Source organism: Canis lupus, chromosome 27 (assembly GCF_003254725.2).
Source record: "Canis lupus dingo isolate Sandy chromosome 27, ASM325472v2, whole genome shotgun sequence".
Classification (NCBI taxonomy): domain Eukaryota; kingdom Metazoa; phylum Chordata; class Mammalia; order Carnivora; family Canidae; genus Canis; species Canis lupus.
Window position 1 is genome coordinate 34,213,960 of NC_064269.1, and position 20,973 is coordinate 34,234,932.

The following is a 20,973-nucleotide window of genomic DNA, read 5'->3' on the forward strand; positions in this document are numbered from 1 at the left end:
GCGGGGCGCCGGGGGAGGAGGCGGCGGGATGGAAGCAGACGCTGGCGTCGCGCGAGCCCCCGGCAGAGCGGCGCGGTAGAGAGGGCGGCGGCGGCGGCGGCGGCGGCGGCGGCGCGCGCGGAGCCCTGACGTGCCCCTTTCTTTCTTCTCTCTCTGGAAAGCTGGGAAGCATGAGCCTGCAGACCTGCCGCTGCGGCGGCCGCCCCGGCTCCTCGCCTCCCCCCCTTCTGGCCGCCCCTCGCCGGTGAGAGAAGAGAACGCGAGAAGGGAAGATGGGGGCCGTCCTGAGGAGCCTCCTGGCCTGCAGTTTCTGTGCGCTCCTGAGAGGTGGGAAGGGGGGTCGCCAAAGTTGGTGGGATTTGGGGGGGAGGTGGCCTTGTTTGGTGCGTGACTGGGGAGGGGGAGGGGGGGGGAGGGGGAGGGAGGGCGGAGAAGGGGAAGAGGAGCCCGGAGAGGCCTGGTCGTGGGGAAGGAGAGAGAAAGGGGCCCGGGAGCAGGGGCTGTGCGCTCCGCCGGGCCACAACGCGCACCCCTGCCCGGGGTTCCGGACCTTCCCCGGGCGAGCCCCGGCCCCGATCCGGCTGCTTGTCCGGGGGAACCCGTGCAGCCGCGTCCTGTCGCGGTGACTGAGGGTCTCTTTCTGCCCGGAGTCACCCGGGAGGAGGGTCTTTGTACGTGTTTTGGCTTTTAAAATGTTTGAGATGCTTTAAATGTCGGCCTCCTCTCCTGAAGCCCCCACCTTCTCCGTGTCTCTTAGGTGAACTTTTAGAGTCTCTTTACTATATATGTATATATATATAAATAAAAAAAGTATATATAAATATAAAATATATATATATATTTTCTTTTCTCGGGCCTTGTTACTACGAATGATTGGCTTCCGTTGGGGGATATAATGATCCTGGGTGAGAGCGCAGTTGGAAAGTGACTCCGAGGTGGTGAGGTCGAGCTGAAACGCATTGGGATTCTTCTCAGCTTCGGCCCATAATAAAATAGAAACGTTGCCCTTATAACCCCTGGTCGTCAGGACTCGCCCCTATTTTCGGAGCATGCAAGTGTACAGTTGGCACTAAGTAGGAAAGTCATACTGGTGTGAAGAGGAGCCTGTCCTGGAACCGAAGTTATTATCATTTGCTGCGCTCCCCTGGGGACTGCTTGCACTTTGGTAAATAACAGGGGCTGTTTTATTCTAGATCATTTACTCGGAGGATCGCATCAATTAATTAGATGGCCCTGTGGTGTTTTGTTTTTTTTTTTTTGTTTTTTGTTTTTTTAATTGGCCTGTAAAGCTGTCACGTACACTGTGACTTTTATTTTGTGACAGTTCACTAAGGTTTTTGATTGGCCCTCAAGATTTCAGCAGCTCTTCTCAAACTTATCAGTGTTGAAGTGGTGAGGAGTCTGGTGCTATTGAGCATTTACTAGCAGAGGAATTTAAGCACGGATCGATGCAGTGGCTGTGGCTTTGATTTTTTTAAAATTCTCACTTATGTTAGTGGTAAATTCTTTCCAGGCAGAAGATCTCTTGAATCTGTGGAGATTTTTAGGTTTTAATTTAACAAGCTAAACTTTTGCTAAGCTTCCAAAACTTGTTAAAGTTGACGGGGCACAATAGTAACTCATGACCTTGCACAAATGAGCCCAGTGTGCCATTTTTGTGTGTGTATTTTTATTTTGGATGAATGTGATTGACTTTTTTTGTTGTTGAGGAGGAGGAGGAGTTTTTTTCTTTAGTACTCTTCTGCAGGATTATTACGTTTGCATGTTATATCTACTTAATTATGACTCACTGTAAGCATATCCCAAACTATTTTCGCATGTGACCCCCAGAAAGACAGTGCTCACTTAATTTTCTTGGCAGAGAATTTAATGCATTGTTATCTCTTTGTGAGGTTTAATAAGTGTATGTTTATTTCATTATAGTATACTGTTGAAAGGGGATTTTGCTATAGCTGTGAGAAACATTTTACATAAGAATATGTACTTTTTTTTTAAGGCAGTAAGTTAGTAGAATTAAATGAGAGTCCACTGATTGGTTAAAGTCTTGGGGAAATCTAAACCCATAACTTGGGATACTTCTGGTTGCCTGGTTTTATTTCTTGGAAGATGAGAGTGTGATGTAAATTCCATTTATTTTAACACCAAGTTTGAGCCTAGAGTTGGGTTTGTTCCTTCATGGTTTAGAGAAGTTGCACTTGAAGCATTAATTTTTAGTATGATGTTATGTAACAGACCTAAAAGAGTTAATAGTTTAAACTGCCTCATTTCTAATAGCAAAGTTTCCTCTCATTTTAAATGTAGCATACTCATGGTATCAGGTGGTCTTTGAATTGAACAGTACTTGACTATGGGTGCATATTATTTGAACTAAAATGGTCTTTTGATGTGAAAGATTATTATTCATATTTTAGATTCTTTTCATTCCTAGAAAATGTCATTCTCTGTTATAAAAGTGGCATTAGTTAACCTTGGACTCTAAGGAGAACAATGTGATTAATTTGTTGCCTCAAGATAATTTTTTTTTTTTTTTTTTTGGACAGAGGAGTTAACATTGAAAAGTTAACATTGGGATGATGGGATGATGAGAATTTGGGAGACCTTTTGTTAAATCATTATCTGAAGGCCAGGGAATAATGCTATTATCATCTGCATCCCTATCCTTACCATGGGAGGGCAAAGTGTAATGGAAAGATTTGGGGATTTTGACACTTAAATCTTGGGTTCAAAGTCTATGCTTCTCTACTTAATAACTTTTGTGATTCTGGGTCTAGTCAATTTCTCTGGGCCTCATTTTCTTGTAAAATGTAGGTAGTAGTACTGATCTGATTTGCATGTTTAACAGGCATTTTAAATGAAATGATGAGTATCAGTGATTTGCTAATGTTATTTTCGTTATTTTTTATTGTGGACATACCCTCAAATGCTAGGAATTTGAGATTTAACTTGTATAAGATGTATGGATTCTTACAGAAGAGATCTTGATCATTCTGGTCTAACTGCTTCTTTTGCAAGTGGGATACTCAGGTTCAGAGAGATTATAATTTGATCAAGCTCCTACAGCTAATTAATGGTAGAGGGATAGTAGGGATTTATTGATAGTGATTTCTTGTTCATTTTTTTAGCAAATATGTTTGGAATACCTAGTGTGTATCGGGCTCTGGTGTAGTGGTGAGTGAAATAGACATGTCCCTGTTCTAACGACCTTACAATCTGGGTTTCCCTCCTTACTATTTTCTTAGTTCCATACAGGTACTGATTACAAAAGATTATATCTCTGATTTTCTAGAGGAAATATTATCAGAATATAAATTTTGGAATACCATGTGTGTATAATCTGCAAATACTTCATCTCAGGTTGAGGTTTTGTTGTTTCATAAACATTTTTTGCTACTTAGTTTTAAAAAAAAGTATTATTAGTTTTGATGGGATGGGGGAAAATACTGTACAAGCAAGCCAGTAGTGTTTTCCGTGTTGTCTTTTGTAGAAGTGGTCCTTGGAAAAACTTTTTCTTTAGTATCAAATATAACAGGTTTTCGAGGAGGTAGAAAGAATTTTGGAGTGGGAATCAGGAGAATTAGGTTCTGATTCTAACTTTGTCATTAGCTAGCTGTGTTGTGACCTGGATAAGTCACTTAAAAACTCTGTACATCTTATTTTCATGAAGATAATGAATCCTCCTTTAGGAGATGCATAATTCATATTAATATGTTAAGGGCTCTGAGAGAATGTAGAAAAGACCAATTTTAATTTTGATTAACCCACTATTTCCCAAACTTTAATATTTTTTCCATAAATTCTTTTAACATTCTACTGAACCTTTGATCCAAGCAACACACTTGGAGAGAGCTGGACTGGATGACCCTTTGAGCATTAGGTTGATTAGTGTGATTGAGATTTGGTAATTTTGTATAGTTGAATTTGATACTTTCCTTCCTACCTATTTGGCTTTAGGTTTCCTTATCTGGCTAGGGAATAATTTCATTGGTTATGAGTAAAATTTCTATGAGTAAAATTTCAGCTCCTTGTTATCATGAAGCCTAACAGTGATTTCCCATGGTTTGGTTTTTCAGAGACTTTTTTGTTTTGCTTTAATTGGAGGTTTTTCCATTTGCTGAACTGAAGTATTCTTTCCATACAATTATACATGCTTTGGCTATCAGAAAGAACTATCTTTTTTTGAATATCAAAGAAGATTGTGTGGAGAGTATATAAATGGAAAATATTTTATGTAAGTTTATAATTTGAACATACCTGAAAAACAACACAGTAACCTGTTTAGGTCTTTGGTAAATATTCTTGAAAAAATTCAGTTTCATCATGGAAATTTTTTTTTTTTTTAATTTTTATTTATTTATGATAGTCACACAGAGAGAGGAGAGAGGCTGAGACACAGGTAGAGGGAGAAGCAGGCTCCATGCACCGGGAGCCCGACGTGGGATTTGATCCCCGGTCTCCAGGATCGCGCCCTGGGCCAAAGGCAGGCGCCAAACCGCTGCGCCACCCAGGGATCCCCCATCATGGAAATTTTATTGCAAGTTTATATTCAGAGAAGGTTATAAAGTGGGGCACTACAGCAGGAAGGTACGACTTTGTTGGTAAACCAAATTCAGATCTTCTACTACTCTATGTACCCTTGGACAAGTTACTTAGCTTTAGTGTCCTCTTTTGTTATATGGGGATAATACCTTACAAGATTTCTGTGAGAACTGATGGGATAATTGCAGTGGGAGAGTATAGTGCAGAGACAGTAGTAGACTTTAAATAAAAGGTTCCTAATATTAAGATGGCTAAATTAAAAGAAGTATTAATGTTCAGGAAAGACTAGTAAAACATTTAAGTGTCAGGCTCTGTTTTAGGGAGTCCATAGTTTGAGGCCAGTGGTTTTTGAACTTTTTTGACTCTTCTGCAACCAAAGCTCCATGAAATACTTTTACTTCTGATGTTTTCTTTTTTTTTTAAGTTTTAATTTTTTTTTAAGTAATCTTTACCCCTAGTGTGAGGCTCAAACTCATGAACCCAAGATTGAAGAGTTGCATGCTCTATCCTCTGAGCCACTAGGCACCCCACTTCTGATATTTTTTATTTTATATAACTAAAATGGCCATTGTATTAAATTTATTTTACATTCTAAAGGATTGCAGCTTTATCACTGTTTTAAGTGAGTATACTAATTAAACTAGAGGATAAATAGTGCAGTTGATTGTGATAGTTATTTAAGAGTTAAGTGTGGGCAAAATAATTTTATCAAAACATTGTTTAATTGAGAAAATTTTTTATTATTTCATTACAGCAGTTAAAACTGTTCATTTGAGGGGCATCTGGGTGGCTTAGTTGGTTAAGAATCTGCCTTCGCTTGTACTTGTGGGATTGAGCCCTGTGTCCTGGTGTCAGGTTCTCTGCTCATCAGGAAGTCTGCTTCTCTCTCTCCCTCTCCCTCTCTGCTCAAGCCTGAGCATGTGCTAGCTTGCATATTTTTTTTCTCTCTCTCTCTCGCATGTGCCCACCCTCTCTAAAATAAAATCTTTTTAAAAAAGGAAATTATAAAGTTATTCAATGGATAGACTTCTCCCTGTAGCATGAGTGAATGCTACTGAGTTCCTGCATTGCATGTTTAACTCTTTGTATGAGTTTTTAATGTATGTTCTGTAAAATGAGCCTCACCTTAACGAACACTGCTCCATGTGAATAACTTTGAATTTAGACCAGAAAACCTAAGAATGGGATATGTGCCCATGAAATTATTAATTTAAAATGTAATTCATCATAAATACAAGGAAAATAGTGTTTCTTGATATTATTAACACATGCTTTGTTTCTCAAACTTGTGTTATTTGTGGTAGTGACTATCCTCAGAAAAGGTTCAAGACATTCAGAAGTGAAACAGAATATTAAAATGTGCCTGGTTTGGCTCTATTTGGTGAAAATTACTGGTACAATGCTGTGATCCTCTTAGCTAATTTTTGTTTCTGTGATACCTTGCTTGGAAGGGCTAGGAGATTGAGGATGCAAAGTGAAATCATATTTTTAGGCAAAAAAATTTATTAAGTTATAAATTAACATTATGCCTAAAGTTATTACCTTCTCAGTAAAAATAAAAATGATTTTTAGTAATCATATTTTTCAAGAAAATGGTCATTCAGATATTAGAAAACTGTACCTTTATCAAATTATGTATGTTTGGCCAGGCCTTGATCAGTCATCACTTTATCACTCCTACACCAAAATCACATCAAGTACAGGATATAGGTATAGGAGTCTTTCTCATTGTTGGCCAGCTTTATTGGGAGGTGTAATTTAAGTATATCCATGTAAAAAAAAAAAAAAAAAAAAAGTATATCCATGTATCCTATTTAAAGATTGTGTATTTGCAAGTCCGAGAAAGCTACGTCTGAATTTCATTAACATGAACTCTTAGCTACACGTTATATGGTCTTTATTTGTTAAATTTCTTGATTTATGCCAGTGAAGACAACAGCTCTTTGTTAGAAATAAAGTGTTTAAAGAATAGATTTTTTTCCCTTCATATACCACCATGTACCAGAGCTTTTCGTGTATTAAGTATTCTAAATTTTACATTTAAAGCAATATAAAAAGATGAATTTTTATGACATTTATACAATCTGTGTGGAGCTTCATTTTGTGTTTTGACTCAAATTATTTATTAGACATGGTATAAATTTGTAATTTCTATAATTTTTTTAGAACAGATTAGATAGAGAAAACTAATGAGAAATCTGTGTTTATATCTGAGACTGAATTTGAAATGTGGATGTTGTAATGTGTTTTCTGGTTTTAGTATGTAACTATTGCATTGGTAATCATGCTCAAGTACTTTTTTTAACCCCCTTTTTTTTTTTTTTAAAGATATAATTTGGGGCACCTGGGTGGCTCAGTCTGTTAAGCATCTGCCTTCAGCTCAGGTCATGATCCAAGGGCCCTTGGATCCAGTCCCATATCAGGTTCCCTGCTCAGCGGGGATCCTGCTTCTCTCTCTTTCTCTCTCTCTGCCTGCCACTGCTCCTGCTTATGCGTGCTCTGTCAAATAAAGAAATAACATCTTAAAAAAAGATGTAATTCACATACCATAAAGTTTTCCGTTTTAAAGTGTTCAGTTCAGTGGTTTTTAGTATATTCACAGGGTTGTGCAGCTATCACCATTGTCTAATTCCAGAACATTTTCATCACCCCAAAGAGAAACCCCATACCCCTTAGCAGTCACTTTTCATTTCCTTTCCCTCAGCCTTTGGTAATGACTAATCTACTTTTCTGTCTGTATGGATTTGCCTACTCTAAACATGTCATATAAATGGAATCATACAGTATGTGATCTTTTGTGTATGGCTTTCACTTAGCATATATGTTTTCAATGTTCATAGCACATGTCAATACTTCCTTTTTATGGTTGAATAATATTCCATTGATGAAGTTCTTTCGTATGAGCATGGGTTTGATCATTGGGATCTTTATCTTGAAAAATTGTTTCTGAAATCTCTTTTTGAAGTTATAGTTCTTGTTTTTCTGCTGGAGAAGCACTCTTCACCAGCACCTCGTTTCTTACATAGAGCCCACAGTGAAACTTTTTTTTTTTTTTTACCAAATTCATATTACATTAATAAAATAGAAGGGATTAGAAGTTACCTGGCCAAATTCTTCATTTTATAAAGTGGAAAAGTGAATGACTAACCTAAGGCTAGGTTGCTGGTAGTCTGGACAGTAATTTCACATGCAGTGCTTTCTGTGTGTAACGAAGTTTACGTGGGACTACAGTTTTGGAAAAGATACCAGTCGTTTTTAGTAGAGGAAAATAAATATCAGTGTAATTTGGAGTTTGCAAATAGGTGATTTGTCATAATACTGAAATAAAAACAAGTCTAGATTTAGGTAAAGAGAAACAATTTGAAATGATTATTAAAATAGGGAGAATGCTCTAATTGAAAGATCTGCAAGTGTCTCAAAATCAGACTCAAAAAAACTTTGACAGAGAAGACCAACTAAGCAGGGCCAGCAGGAACTTTGTATGGGTTGAGTCAAGAGGGTGGGGATAAGCAGATTACATGATCAGGATAGCTTAACTGGATTTGTTTTCCCACTGTGGTCAGCTGATGCTTGGAATGAGCTGTTAAGGGAGGAAGTTCTCCATCTACTTGCTTAAATTTAGGGCAAGCCAAAGTTTAGGGGCTTGTGGGAAAGGAGAAAAGCCTGACTAAAGTTTGGTCAAACCAGATCAGTGGATAACTAATAAACAGTCATGAGCACTTGGTCTGTCTCCCTGTTTAAGACAAGGTTTTTCACTATTAGGGGTAGGTTTTAGTCAGTTGAGGCTTATTGCTTTTTGCTATAACAAAAATAATATATAGACTGGGTGGCGTATAAACAAATTTATTTCTCACAGTTTTGGAGGCTGGAAGTCCAAGATCAAGGTGCCAGCATGGACAGTTTCGGTGAGGATCATCTCAGGATTGCAGACTGCTGATCTCTCTCTATCCTCACAGAGTAGATGGCAAGAGAGGAAAGAAGCTCTCAGTTTTTAAAAGTGTATTAATCCCACTCATGAGGACACCACCCTCATGCCTCCCCACCTTTTTTCCTACCCTTATAACTTCACTTAAGGAGGGCTGATTACTCCTCAAAGGCCTCACCTCCTAATACCTTCACATGGTGGGGAGTAGAGTTTCAATGTAAGAATTTTGGAGGACACAAACATTCAGTCCAGAACAGTAGAGTAAGAGTCATTGTGAAGTTAATCTCATTAGATTTGACCTGATTATTTATATAGGTATAGGCCTTGTGAGTTTGCCTTGCTGAATGTTTTTATAAGGAATCTTGGATTGGGGGCAGCCCAGGTGGCTCAGTGGTTTGGCGCTGCCTTTGGCCCAGGGTGTGATCCTGGAGACCCGGGATTGAGTTCCATGTCGGGCTTCCTGCATGGAGCCTGCTTCTCCCTCTGCCTGTGTCTCTGCCTTTCTCTCTCTCTGTGTCTCTCATGAACAAATAAATAAAATCTTAAAAAAAAAAAAAAATCTTGGATTGGACATGAAGAAAAAATTATTATTGAAGTGTAATTGACGTGCAACGTTATTAGTTTCAGGTGCACACTATAATGATTTGACAATTCTGTACATTACTCAGTGCTTATCACGGTAAATATAGTTAGGCTCTGTCATTGTACAGTGCTGCTACAATATTATTGGCTATATTCCCTGTGCTGTACTTATCACCATTGTGACTTATTTTATGAGTGAGAGTTTGTACTTCTTAATCCTCTTCATTTTTTGCCCCCCTCCCCTTCCCTTCGGCAACCACCATCTTGTTCTTTGTATTTAATAGTCTGGTTTTACTTGTTTTGTTTTTTGATTCCACATACAAGTGAAATCATATGGTATGTGCTGTTTTCTGACTTATTTCATTTAGCATGATACCCTCTAGGTCCATCTATGTTGTCACAGATAGCAAGATTTGATTCTTTTTTGTGGTAGAGTAATAGTCCATTGTGTGTGTGGGTGTGTGTGTGTGTTGTGTGCATGCGTGTACACCACATGTTCATGCATTCATCTATTGATGGATACTTGGGTTGCTTCCATATTTTGGCTATTGTAAATTATGCTGCAACAAACATAAGGGAGCATATATCTTTTTGAATCAGTGTTTTAGTTTTCTTTGGGTAAATACTCAGGAGTGGAATTCACTGGATCATATGGTATTTCTAGTTTTAATTTTTTGAGGAAACTCCTTGCTGTTTTCCACAGTGGTTGTACCAATTTACATTCCCACAAATAGTGCATGATGTTCCCTCTTTTCTACATCCTCACCAACACTTGTTGTTCTGTGTCTTTTTAATACTAGTCATTTTGCCTGGTGCGAGGTGATATTTCATTGTGGTTTTGATTTGCATTTCTTTGATGATTAATGATGTTGAGCATTGTTTTGTGTGTCTCTTGGTCATCCCTGTGCCTTCTTTGGAAAAATGTCTCTTCAGGTCCCCTACTTATTTTTTAATCAGATTTTTTTTTTTTTTGGTATTGAATTGTGTAAGTTTGTTATGTATTTTGGATATTAATCCCTTATCAGATAATATGATTTGCAGATATCTTCTCCCATTCAGTAGGTTGCCTTTTTGTTTTGTTTTGGTTTCCTTTGGTGTGCAAAAGCTTTTTATTTTTGTGTAGTTCTAGGAGTTTAGTTTGGAATTCACCTTTTTTTTTTTTTTTAAGATTTATTTATTTATTTGAGAGAGAGAGTGTGTGCCCCTCCCTCCTTGAGAGAAACCCAGACTGTGCACTGAGCAAGGAGCCTATGAGGGGCTCAGTCTCATAACCCTGAGATCATGACCTGAGCTAAAACCAAGAAAGAGTTGGATGCGTAACAGACTGCGCCTCCCATGTGCCCCTGGAGGGGCACTTTTAAAACCTCTTGAAGCCAAGCAAGCCAAGTCAAGAATTCAGAATCAGGTTTACTTGTACCTATAGATTCTGGTGAATTCTTGAGGTTCCCAAACATATCCTAGGGTTCCTGGGCCTTCCTGGAAGTGATCTTGCTTACTTCACCTGCAAGGCTGGGACCTCCAGGCCAGGTACCAGTCTAGTTTTCCTAAGAGAACTGTGAGCACTGTAGGAAGTCAGCTATTGCTCCTTAAAACTTTCTGGTCATCTTTGATTAAATGAGCACTGCTTTCAAATATGGCATTCCAATCAAAGCCTTGGTTACATAACCAGTGTTTCCAGCTAGAGGGACACACTCTTATTGAAGCTGTGCAGATAACTATATTGTGTGAAAATAAGAATACACAGTAAAAGTTTTTGAATTAAGCAGGAGTAAGAAAAAATGTTTTATTTCTGGTTACAAAAGCATAGTCTGCTTAAATCATTATTAAGTTATAGATAAAAGAGTTCTTTGTGTCTAGAAAATGGGACATTATAAAGTATAGGCAATACCTTAAAACTTGTAATCATCCTTCATTAGTTTATTCTGTCCTGCTATTTCTTGTTCTGGTAGATCTTGGGTTAGTAGCCTTATGAATCTGTCTGTTTTTCCACTAGCTTTTTGAAAATCCTGACTTAGTCCGCTGTCTAGTCTCAAAGTTATTTAGGTGATGCTATTGGAGGTATCAGACTGTATCTGATACAGTCCTTTTCTCATTACTCCTTTTTTTTTTTTTGTTGAAGATGAGCACTTTAACTATAGCTGATTTGCAAGCACTTTCAGGGAAGCAAAGGGCTTAAAATGGTGGTGATTAACTTACTCCTGACAATTTTAATTAACTAATTAATTTTTAAATTAAGTAATCTCTCTGCCCACTGTAAGGCTCAAACTCATGACTCAGAGATCAAGAGTCACATGCTCTATCGACTGAGCCAGGCAGGTGTCCCACTACTGATAATTTTAAAAGTGAAAGATTTGATGAGAATTTGTTATAAAACATGCAAGTGATGAGGAAATTTGGTGGTTTTGTGGCATGCAAACCAAAGTCAGGTCAATCTAAAAAATTTTAGACAAAATATCTGTAAGTATAATAATTAACCTTATTTTAAAGAAGAGTGGATATTACATTTAATTTATGTGTATAAGTGGATATGATCTTTGCAGAGAACAAAAACATAAAATACATAATAATCTTGAGTCATATCATGTATATAGTTAGAGCACATCAAGAATATATGAAGATTAGGAAGGGGTGGTGGTAGGGTGGCATGGGAAGGGAGCCAAAAACAACAACAAAATGAATACATCAAGATTATTACGTAAAAATTTTTAGTAAGTTTGGAATAAGTCCTAAACATTTGTAAAATAAAATTCCTTAAGTGATGTGAATTCTGTTTGAGAAACATTGGCCTAATAGAATATAGTGTATTCAGATTTATTTTATATGACCCAAGTCAACATAAAAAATATATAATTGAAATTATTGATGATACAATATTATTTAATGTTAGGCAAAGCAGCACCAGGACTCCTGATAAATAAAAACATATTATGGACAATGAGAGTATTGATAAATTTCTAGACTTCATATAACTTCGGAAATGATGATAACATTTTACTCATGTGGATTTAACCTGGAGGGAAGGATCACTTCTGATTTTGAACGGTGCTTCCCATGCAAATCATAACATTGATCATATGAACCTAATTATTATGTTTTTTAAAAAAGATTTTGATAACTTATTAGAGATAGAGAGCACAAGTGAGGGGAGACAGAGAGGGAGAAGCAAACTCCCTACTGAGCAGGGAGCCTGACACATAGCTCAATCCCAGGACCCTGGGATCATGACCAGAGCCAAAGGCAACCATTTAACGGACTAGGCCTCCCAGGCACCCCCCTAAATATTTTTAATACCTCTTTTTACAAGGTGAAAGAAGAAATTCTTTATAATTAATTCCCAGGGACCCTTCGGAAAATTTCAAAGATAGTCATGAGGCAAAATAATATCATTTAGGATTTGATTTTGAAAAAGCAGTATGTCAGAAGTCAGGAGATTTGGAGATGGAACATTGGATTAAATAGGACCATGGGAAATACTTGGCTACCTATTTTACCAAAGTGTCAAAAAATTTTATTTAAAGTAAACATAGAAAGGAACATGATGAACCATAGCTCTTTCAAAAGTGAGAACTTTGTTTTAATAATCAGGATAGGATTAAGTCAGCATCAAGCTCAGGAAATTCAATTCATAGGATACAGAATTTTTGCCTTCTAGTGAGATTACTCAGAAGGCAAAGAAAAACCTTTTATTACCTTTATTTATTTATTTGAGATTTATTTTTTTAGAGAGAGGGAGAGAATCTCCAGCAGACTCCATGCAGAGCCCAATGCTGGGCTCTGTCTCACAACTCTGAGATTATGACCTGAGTGGAAACCAAGAGGTGGACACTTCGTCAACTCTGTGTCGCACAGATGCCCCTTATAACCTCTTTCTTAAGAGCAGACCAAAGACTCAAGAAAATTTTGTCATTTTAATATAAGATCAAATTTTCGTTTTGTGTGAGTAACTGTATTTGATACTAAAGCACTTTTTGAGACTCTTACAAATAAATGTATCAGATCTTACCCAGCTTTGACCACACAAAAACATTTCTTTTCCATAAACTTTTTACCACATTTAATATCCATTCAGGTTTTGTCCTTCATCTTGCTCTTTCTATTCTGGAACAAGTAGTCATTTTGCTTTGAGACTATTTTCCTTTTCCTTAATAAAAACACATCCTGCATACCCTTATACAAAGTTGTTCTTTTCTGTCACTATTTCTCCTAGTAGGGTCTCATTTAAATATAAGACTTTGATTTATAAATTACTGCTGTTTTACAGAGAAAACAGAGTCACATAACTGAACTGTCATGCACGATCATTTTTCTGTAGACTGGCAGAGCTATGAATACACATCCTACAACTTTTTATAGCCATACACTTCTCAATATGGCAAAAATGAATATGCCTATAAATAAACTCAAGTATCTATAGCTGCTTGGTACTATAAAAGTAAGAGGAAAAAACTGTATAAACTTGAACTGCTTATTTATTTTCTGTCTTAATTAGAAATGACTTCAGCGGGGGATCCCTGGGTGGCTCAGCGGTTTGGCGCCTGCCTTTGGCCCAGGGCACGATCCTGGAGTCCCGGATCGAGTCCTGCGTTGGGCTCCCGGCATGGAGCCTGCTTCTCCCTCTGCCTGTGTCTCTGCCTCTCTCTCTCTCTCTGTGTGTGTGTCTATCATAAATAAATAAATAAATCTTTAAAAAAAAAAAGAAATGACTTCGGTATTTAATAAATATCCATGCATTAAGTCATCATAGTTCTTAGGTTTTTTTTTTTTTTTTTAGATTTTATTTATTTATTTGAGAGAGCGCACAGAAGAGTAGAGGGGAGGGACAGAGGGAGAAGGAGAGGAATAGCAGGCTCCCCTCTGAGCAAAGGAGCCTGACATGGGCCTCAATCCCAGGACACTAGGATCATGACCTGAGTTGAAGGCAGACTTAACTGATTGAGCCACCTAGGCACCCTAGTTCTTTCTTTTATATTTAAGATTTTATTTTATTCATTCAGAGGAGAGAGAGAGAGAGAGAGAGAGAGAGAGTCAGAGACACAGGTAGAGGGAGAAGCAGGCTCCATGCAGGGAGCCTGATGCAGGACTTGACCCCAGAACCCTGGCATCAAGACCTGAGCCAAAGGTGGATGCTCAGTCACAGAACCACCCAGGCGTTCCAGGCACCTCAGTTCTTAGGTTTTAAGTAACTAAAAGATTTTGGAAACTATCTTCAAGTTGACTTATTACAAAACATAGTTACTACTGAAATAATATTTGTCAGAACAGTGATTCAACTTGGCTAAATGCAAATGTAGATATGATGCTAGTTTATTCTGTCAGTAAACCTGTAAAAGTTTAGGAAGAACATAGCCAGGTTTAATAAAAATGTATGCTTATCTTAATTTCATGTTGATAACTCAGAAAACATAGCTGTTTTTATTAAACCAATAATATTGAACTAATCTCATTTGCAGAAGATTTACTTAAATGTTTGTTACCTTGGATTCTTAAAGTACTTGGTTTGGTTTCTATAAAAATACTTTTGAAAGTAGTTTAATTTCCTTAATTTCTGAAAGTCTTAGGAATATTCAATTTATATGAACAATTATTTACTTTCAAGCCAGTTAGAATAGAACTCCTTTAAAGGATTTTATAATCTAAAATTTAATTGGTAATACCATCTGGAGGAAAGAAAATATTTTATATACATATAACACATTACATTAAAAACATACAGTATTGTAATAGCATTCTTAGTGACAGATGTAACTACATGTATGCTGAGCATAGCATAATGAATAAACTTTGGAATTGTGTTGTACATCTGAAACTAATGTGGCATTGTGTGTCAGCTATACTTCAGTTTGCTTACTCTGCATAAATAAAAGTTTTTAAAAAAAAATAATTATGAAGGATTCACTGAAAACTACTATTGCCCACTAAACTTATTTTAGGTTTGATATGATACAGATTACACAAGAAGTGGCTGAGAGCCTTACATACCCAGACATGGGAAATATGGGTTGATGGTTGGAGTTCATCTTTGGAGTCACACCTGGGATTGATTTTTTTTTTTTCCCCACTGCATCATAAACTTAATAATTGGATGGTCTTGAGTTAGGTAATTAACATCTCTGAGTCTTGATTTCTTCATCTGTAAAATTGATATAATGATACCTCCCAGGGTTGTTGTAAAAATTGAATGAGAAACTATATATAAAGCAGTAAGCATGCTGCAATCATTGTCATTATATGTATAACTGTCTTGTATTCCATTGGCCTTTTTGGCATCATTGTAGAAGAGTAGAATTGTGGTTATGGGAAAGCATATGGGTAAGTGTCAGAATGAGCAGGTTTTTGTAAGAAAATATGGAACCCATAAGAAATCTAGGTTCCTCACTGATTGGCTTTGTGACCATGGATAGGTCACTGCTTTGTGTCTTTGTTTTCTTAATTACCAGCAAAGTAGGGACACCTGACCCAAAACCCTCACAGGAAAATCATGGACACCAAATGGAATCATGCATGTTATTAAAAATACAAAGTATTATATGCAAATATGGTGGCTTTTTTGTTTTTGTTATGAAGATTAAGTATTAGAGAAGTTTTGGTTAGTGTGTCTCCCTATTGGGGGTCCATCAATTGGCTGCTTGAACGCTATTGCTCACATTTTCATTAATATTGGTTATTAGCTTGGCCATATGATGATAACATTTATTTTAAATGCCCTGTGTGAAGGACCTGGTGACCTACTTTACCCCTCTATAGACCTCCAGTACTGGGGAACACGGCTTTAGCCCCAGCACTGGGATCCCTGGGTGGCGCATCGGTTTGGCGCCTGCCTTTGGCCCAGGGTGTGATCCTGGAGACCCCGAATCGAATCCTATGTCGGGCTCCTGGTGCATGGAGCCTGCTTCTCTCTCTGCCTGTGTCTCTGCCTCCCTCTCTCTCTCTCTCTCTCTCTCTCTCTCTGACTATCATAAATAAAAAAAAATTAAAAAATAAGAATTAAAAAAAAAGAGAAGAAAGAAGAAGCCCCAGCACTGTCCCATCTAAATGTAGGACTTTGGGGAGGTCAGTTGACCTCTCTAGGTATCTGTGCTCATTTCTACAGTGAGGAACTGAGAGTATTCTCTCTCTAAGCAATTCATTGACCATCCTGTCACCCATGTACCCTGGTTTAAGCGATCATTCTTTTGCCTGGAGTGCTGCAAGTCCTAATTGATTTGTCTAATTTTACTGCCTTGCCAGCTTCTTTCTCCACATCTATTTCACATCACCAGTCAATCTTTTTCAAGTAGTTATCTTCAGTACCTTTCTCTGTAGCTCTTGAGCTAAAGACAAGCCCCTTCCTTAGGCCTCCAGGCCTGTCCTGGTTTGTCCTGCTTGCCTCTTCACCTAAAATCAACAATAGATATAAAAACATGCAAACAGACACAAATAAGTAGAGAGCCTATAGCTTCAGTTTGAAAGTTTCAACCTGCTGGCGGTTTATGTAAAAACTCTTTCCTCCTTTATATTTTTACCATGATTGTGTTTCTGGTAGATGAGGCAAATTGAGGTTACCTGCTCAGTCAGTCTGAGGACTGAAGTGTCTCCACCAGTATTTGTGGAGATCTTTAAGATTTTCTTTGTCCTGGGATCCCTGGGTGGCGCAGCGGTTTGGCCCCTGCCTTTGGCCCAGGGCGCGATCCTGGAGACCCGGGATGGAATCCCACATCAGGCTCCCGGTGCATGGAGCCTGCTTCTCCCTCTGCCTGTGTCTCTGCCTCTCTCTCTCTCTCTCTCTCTCTCTGACTATCATAAATAAATAAAAATTAAAAAAAAAAAGATTTTCTTTGTCCTGATGTGTAATTTTATGGGGGCTGTGTGCTAAATTTTGGGTGAGGGACTCAAGACCAAGGGCGTCTGGGTGTCTCCAGAGCTCATCTGAATGGATAAAAGATCCAGCCTACTTCCAGGTTTTTGTTTGTTTAAGAGAGCATGTACATGCATGTGAGTGTCAGTGAGGAGGAGCAGAAGGAGAGGGAGAGAGAATCTTTTTTGTTTTGTTTTTTAAATTTATTATTTATTATTTATTTTATTTTAAAGTTTTTTAAAATTTTTTTTTAAATTTATGATAGTCACAGAGAGAGAGAGAGAGAGAGAGAGGTAGAGACACAGGCAGAGGGAGAAGCAGGCTCCATGCACCCGGAGCCCGATGTGGGATTCGATCCCGGGTCTCCAGGATCGCGCCCTGGGCCAAAGGCAGGCGCCAAACCGTTGAGCCACCCAGGGATCCCCTATTTATTTATTTTATTGGAGTTCAGTTTGCCAACTTATAGCATATCACCCAGTGCTCAAGTGCCCGCCTCAGTGCCAGTCACCCAGTCACCCCAGCTCCCGCCCACCTCCTTTTCCACTACCCCTTGTTTGTTTCCCAGAGTTAGGAGTAGGGAGAGAGAATCTTAAGCTCCATGCTGGGCATGGAGCCCACCACATGGGTCAGTCTCATGACCCTGGAATCACGACCTGAGCTGAAATCAAGAGTTGGACACTTAACTGACTGAGCCATCCAGGTACCTCTCCAATTCATTTTTTTTTTTTTTTTAAGATTTTATTTATTCATGAGAGACAGAGAGAGAGGGAGGCAGAGGGAGAGGCAGGCTCCATGCAGGGAGCCTGATGCGGAACTCGATCCCCGAACTCCAAGATCACACATCAGCCGAAGGCAGATGCTCAACCGCTGAGCCACCCAGGTGTCCCCAATTCGTATTTTTAATAAGGTCCCTGACAGCTCCTTGTGTCTCTAGTAGGGAAAAGGAAGCTTTAAATCTCAGGTGACTACAGGGAGTTAAGGGCTTGGAGTGGGAAGGGAAAGGGCTGGTGGGTAGATAGAGGGTTGGAGGAGATTGGGGTATTAAAGGAGGATGGATAAAGGATTCAAGGTAGCTGACAGGAAGGTTGAGGGAAGTAAAAAAGGACAAAGGAAGAGTAGAGGGTGATAGGAAAGGAGAGGTTTTAGCTGAGCCAATTTGGGGAGACTCCAAATTTTGTAAGAAGGACATTGAAGTTCTTAATTATCTCTAAGTTTTGCCATTTTTGAAGATACTGAGCTGAATCTGTGCTGTAAGGGTGAAGCATGAAGTCAGTGGGAGAAGAGGGAGAATTTTCAACAGGATGAGTGTTATGTGATTAAATCATTAAATCAGAAATAAGAATTCAAAGGACCTGAGAAAGAGTATAAGTGTACCTTGCAGATACTGCAGCTTTGCTTCCAGGACATGGTAATTAAGTGAATATTGCAACACAGTGGGTCAAATGAATTTTTTAGTTTCCCAATTTCTTTTAAAATTGAAAGCATTTCTCTCAAACCCTGCTGCTACTATATCAACTAGGTTGATGTAATAATCTAAAACTTTTGTTGTCATTTCAAGAGTTTTTACAGCATCTTTACTAGAGTGGATTCCATCTCAATAAACCACTTTCTTTGCTCATCTGTAAGAAGCAGTTCCTCAGCTGTTGAGGTTTTATGAGATTGCAGCAATTCAGTCACTTCTTTAGGTTCCTCTTCTAATTCTCTTGTTTTTTTCTATTACATTTACAGTTATTTTCTCTGAAGTCTTGAACCCCTAAAAGTCATCCATAAAGTTTGAAATCCAAACTTGTAAATTTTGATATTTTGATCTCTTTCCATGATTCATGAATATTCTTAATGGCATCTAGAATGGTGAATCTTTTCTAGAAGGTTTTCAATTTACTTTGATTCATCAGAAGAATCACTGTCTATGACAGCTTTAGCCTTCCAGAATATATAACTTAAACAGTAAGACTTGTAAGTTAAAACTACTCCTTGCTCCATGGGCTGCAGAATGGATGCTGTGTTAGCAGGCATGAAAACACCATTAATCTTGTTGGACATTTCCATCAGACCTCTCGGGTGACCAGGTGCATTGTCCGTGAGCAGTAATATTTTGAAAGGCGTTTTTTTGAGAATGGGTCTCAACAGTGGGCTTAAAACATTCCGTAAACCATGTTGTAAACAGATGTGTTGTCACCCAGGCTTTGCTGTCCATTTACAGAGCACGCAGGGTACATTTAGCATAATTCCTAAGCACCCTAGGATTTTCAGAATGGCGAATGACCATTGGTTTCATCTTAGAGTCACCAGCTGCATTAATTAGCCCTAACAAGTCAGTCTGTCCCTTGATGATGTGAAGCCCAAATTGACTTCTCTCCAGCTATTCTAGATGGCAACTTTTCCCAATAGAAGATTTTTGTTTACACTGAAAATGTGTTGTTTAGTGTAGCCACTTTCCTTAATTAGCTTAGCTAGATCTTCTGATCTTGCTTCTGCTTTTATATTAGTACTTGCTGCTTTACCTTGCACTTCTTTGTGTAAACCTCATGAACCAACCTTTTAGCTTCAAACTTTTCTGCAGCTTCCTTGTCTCTCTCAGCCTTCATAGAATTAAAGAGAGTTTAGGCCTTGCTCTGAATTAGGCTTTGGCTTAAGGGAATGTTATGGCTGGTTTGATCTATCTAGACCACTAAAACTTTTTCCATATCATCAGTAAGACTTGTGCTTTCTTAGTGTTTGTGTCTTCACAGGAGTAGCACTTTTAATTTCCTTCAAGAGCTTTCTCTTTGCATTCATAACTTGGCTAACTGGTGCAGGAGGCCTAGCTTTCAGCCTATCTCCGCTTTTGACATGCCGTCCTCACTAAGCTTAATCACTTCAAGCTCTTGATTTAAAGTGAGAGATATGTGACTCTTTTACTTGAACATTTAGAGACCGTTGTAGGATTATTCATTGGCCTAACTTCAGTATTGTTGTGCCTCAGGGAAAATAGGGGCCTGAGTAGAGGGAGAGACACAAGGGAATGTCTAGTTGGTGGAGCAGTCAGAACATAGAAAACATGTATTGATTTTGTTTTATATGGGTGCAGTTTGTGGTGTCCTAAGACAACTATAATAGCACTGAAGATCACTGATCAAAGATTACTATTACGAATATAACAAGCATGAAAATGTTAGAAATATTGGGGGAATTACCATAATGTGAAATATATTTGTGAAGTGGACAAATACTGTTGGAAAAAATGGCACCAAATGGCGTGCTTGATGCAGGGTTACCACAGACCTTTAATTTGTAAAAAATGCAGTATTTGTGAGGTACAGTAAAGTGAAATGCCTGTATTCCCTTGTAATGAGCCAAGGAAATTCCCTCTGTAATCTCCACTGGAGGAGTCAAGGGAAGATATAAGAGGCCTCACAGAATAGCTGGGAATGTTCCTATTCAGGAGTTAGGATGTGATTCTCAAAGAGCCAAAGAAAAAATTTCTTTGCCAGAAAATATCATAGTACCATGTTGTAACAGACTAGATGACTGGAGCACTGGTTCAAGAGTTGAACTTAAGGAAAGAGATACATGAATCTCCGGACAGGAGAGGAATTTAAATATCATTATCAAGGTAGGGATGGTCTGAGTCCATAGGTGAAGTCCATTCCTCATCCAGGTCATGTCACCACCATGCAAATGTCAAAAATCCCTGCTAACGGGGCAGCCCCCGTGCGGCCATGGGTGTGATCCTGGAGACCCGGGATCGAGTCCCACATCGGGCTCCCTGCACGGAGCCTGCTTCTTCCTCTGCCTGTGTCTCTGTCTCTCTCTCTCTCTGTGTGTGTCTCTCATGAATAAATAAATAAAATCTAAAAAAAAAAAAAAAATCCCTACTAAGGAGGGAGGTACTTTATTCAAAAAGTTTATTGTAATAAGTAGAATGCACTGATCACAAGATATGTAGGTTCTCAAAATCAAACACAAAAAGGCTTTTCTCTTAAAGCAAATAGTGCCAACAGGATCTTTGTGGGGGAGTGGAGTAGGATAAGCTGGTGGGGGTTAGGAGATGACATGACCATGGTAGTTTAACAGGAGGTGTTTTTTTCCTGTGGTCACCTTACGTTCAGAATGA

General features: G+C 38.5%; 1 protein-coding gene and 1 long non-coding RNA gene across 3 annotated transcripts in view; one reads left to right on the top strand and one right to left on the bottom strand.

Moving 5' to 3' along the window:
• The first annotated feature begins 44 nt into the window (after positions 1 to 44).
• LRP6 (LDL receptor related protein 6) overlaps positions 45 to 20,973 on the top strand; it is a 162,252-nt gene continuing 141,323 nt past the window's right edge. For both annotated transcript variants that reach the window (XM_025455110.3, XM_049102219.1), the window contains exon 1: positions 45 to 327. In XM_025455110.3, the coding sequence (XP_025310895.1) occupies positions 273 to 327 (55 nt within the window). In that variant the 5' untranslated portion in view covers positions 45 to 272. The remainder of the gene's footprint in view (positions 328 to 20,973) is intronic.
• Positions 14,759 to 20,973, bottom strand: part of LOC112665400 (uncharacterized) — a 41,682-nt gene continuing 35,467 nt past the window's right edge. Inside the window, exons 3-4 of the long non-coding RNA XR_003140355.2 lie at positions 16,334 to 16,417; positions 14,759 to 15,173 (exon numbers count right to left, since the gene is read on the bottom strand). This is a non-coding gene — a long non-coding RNA (uncharacterized LOC112665400). The remainder of the gene's footprint in view (positions 15,174 to 16,333; positions 16,418 to 20,973) is intronic.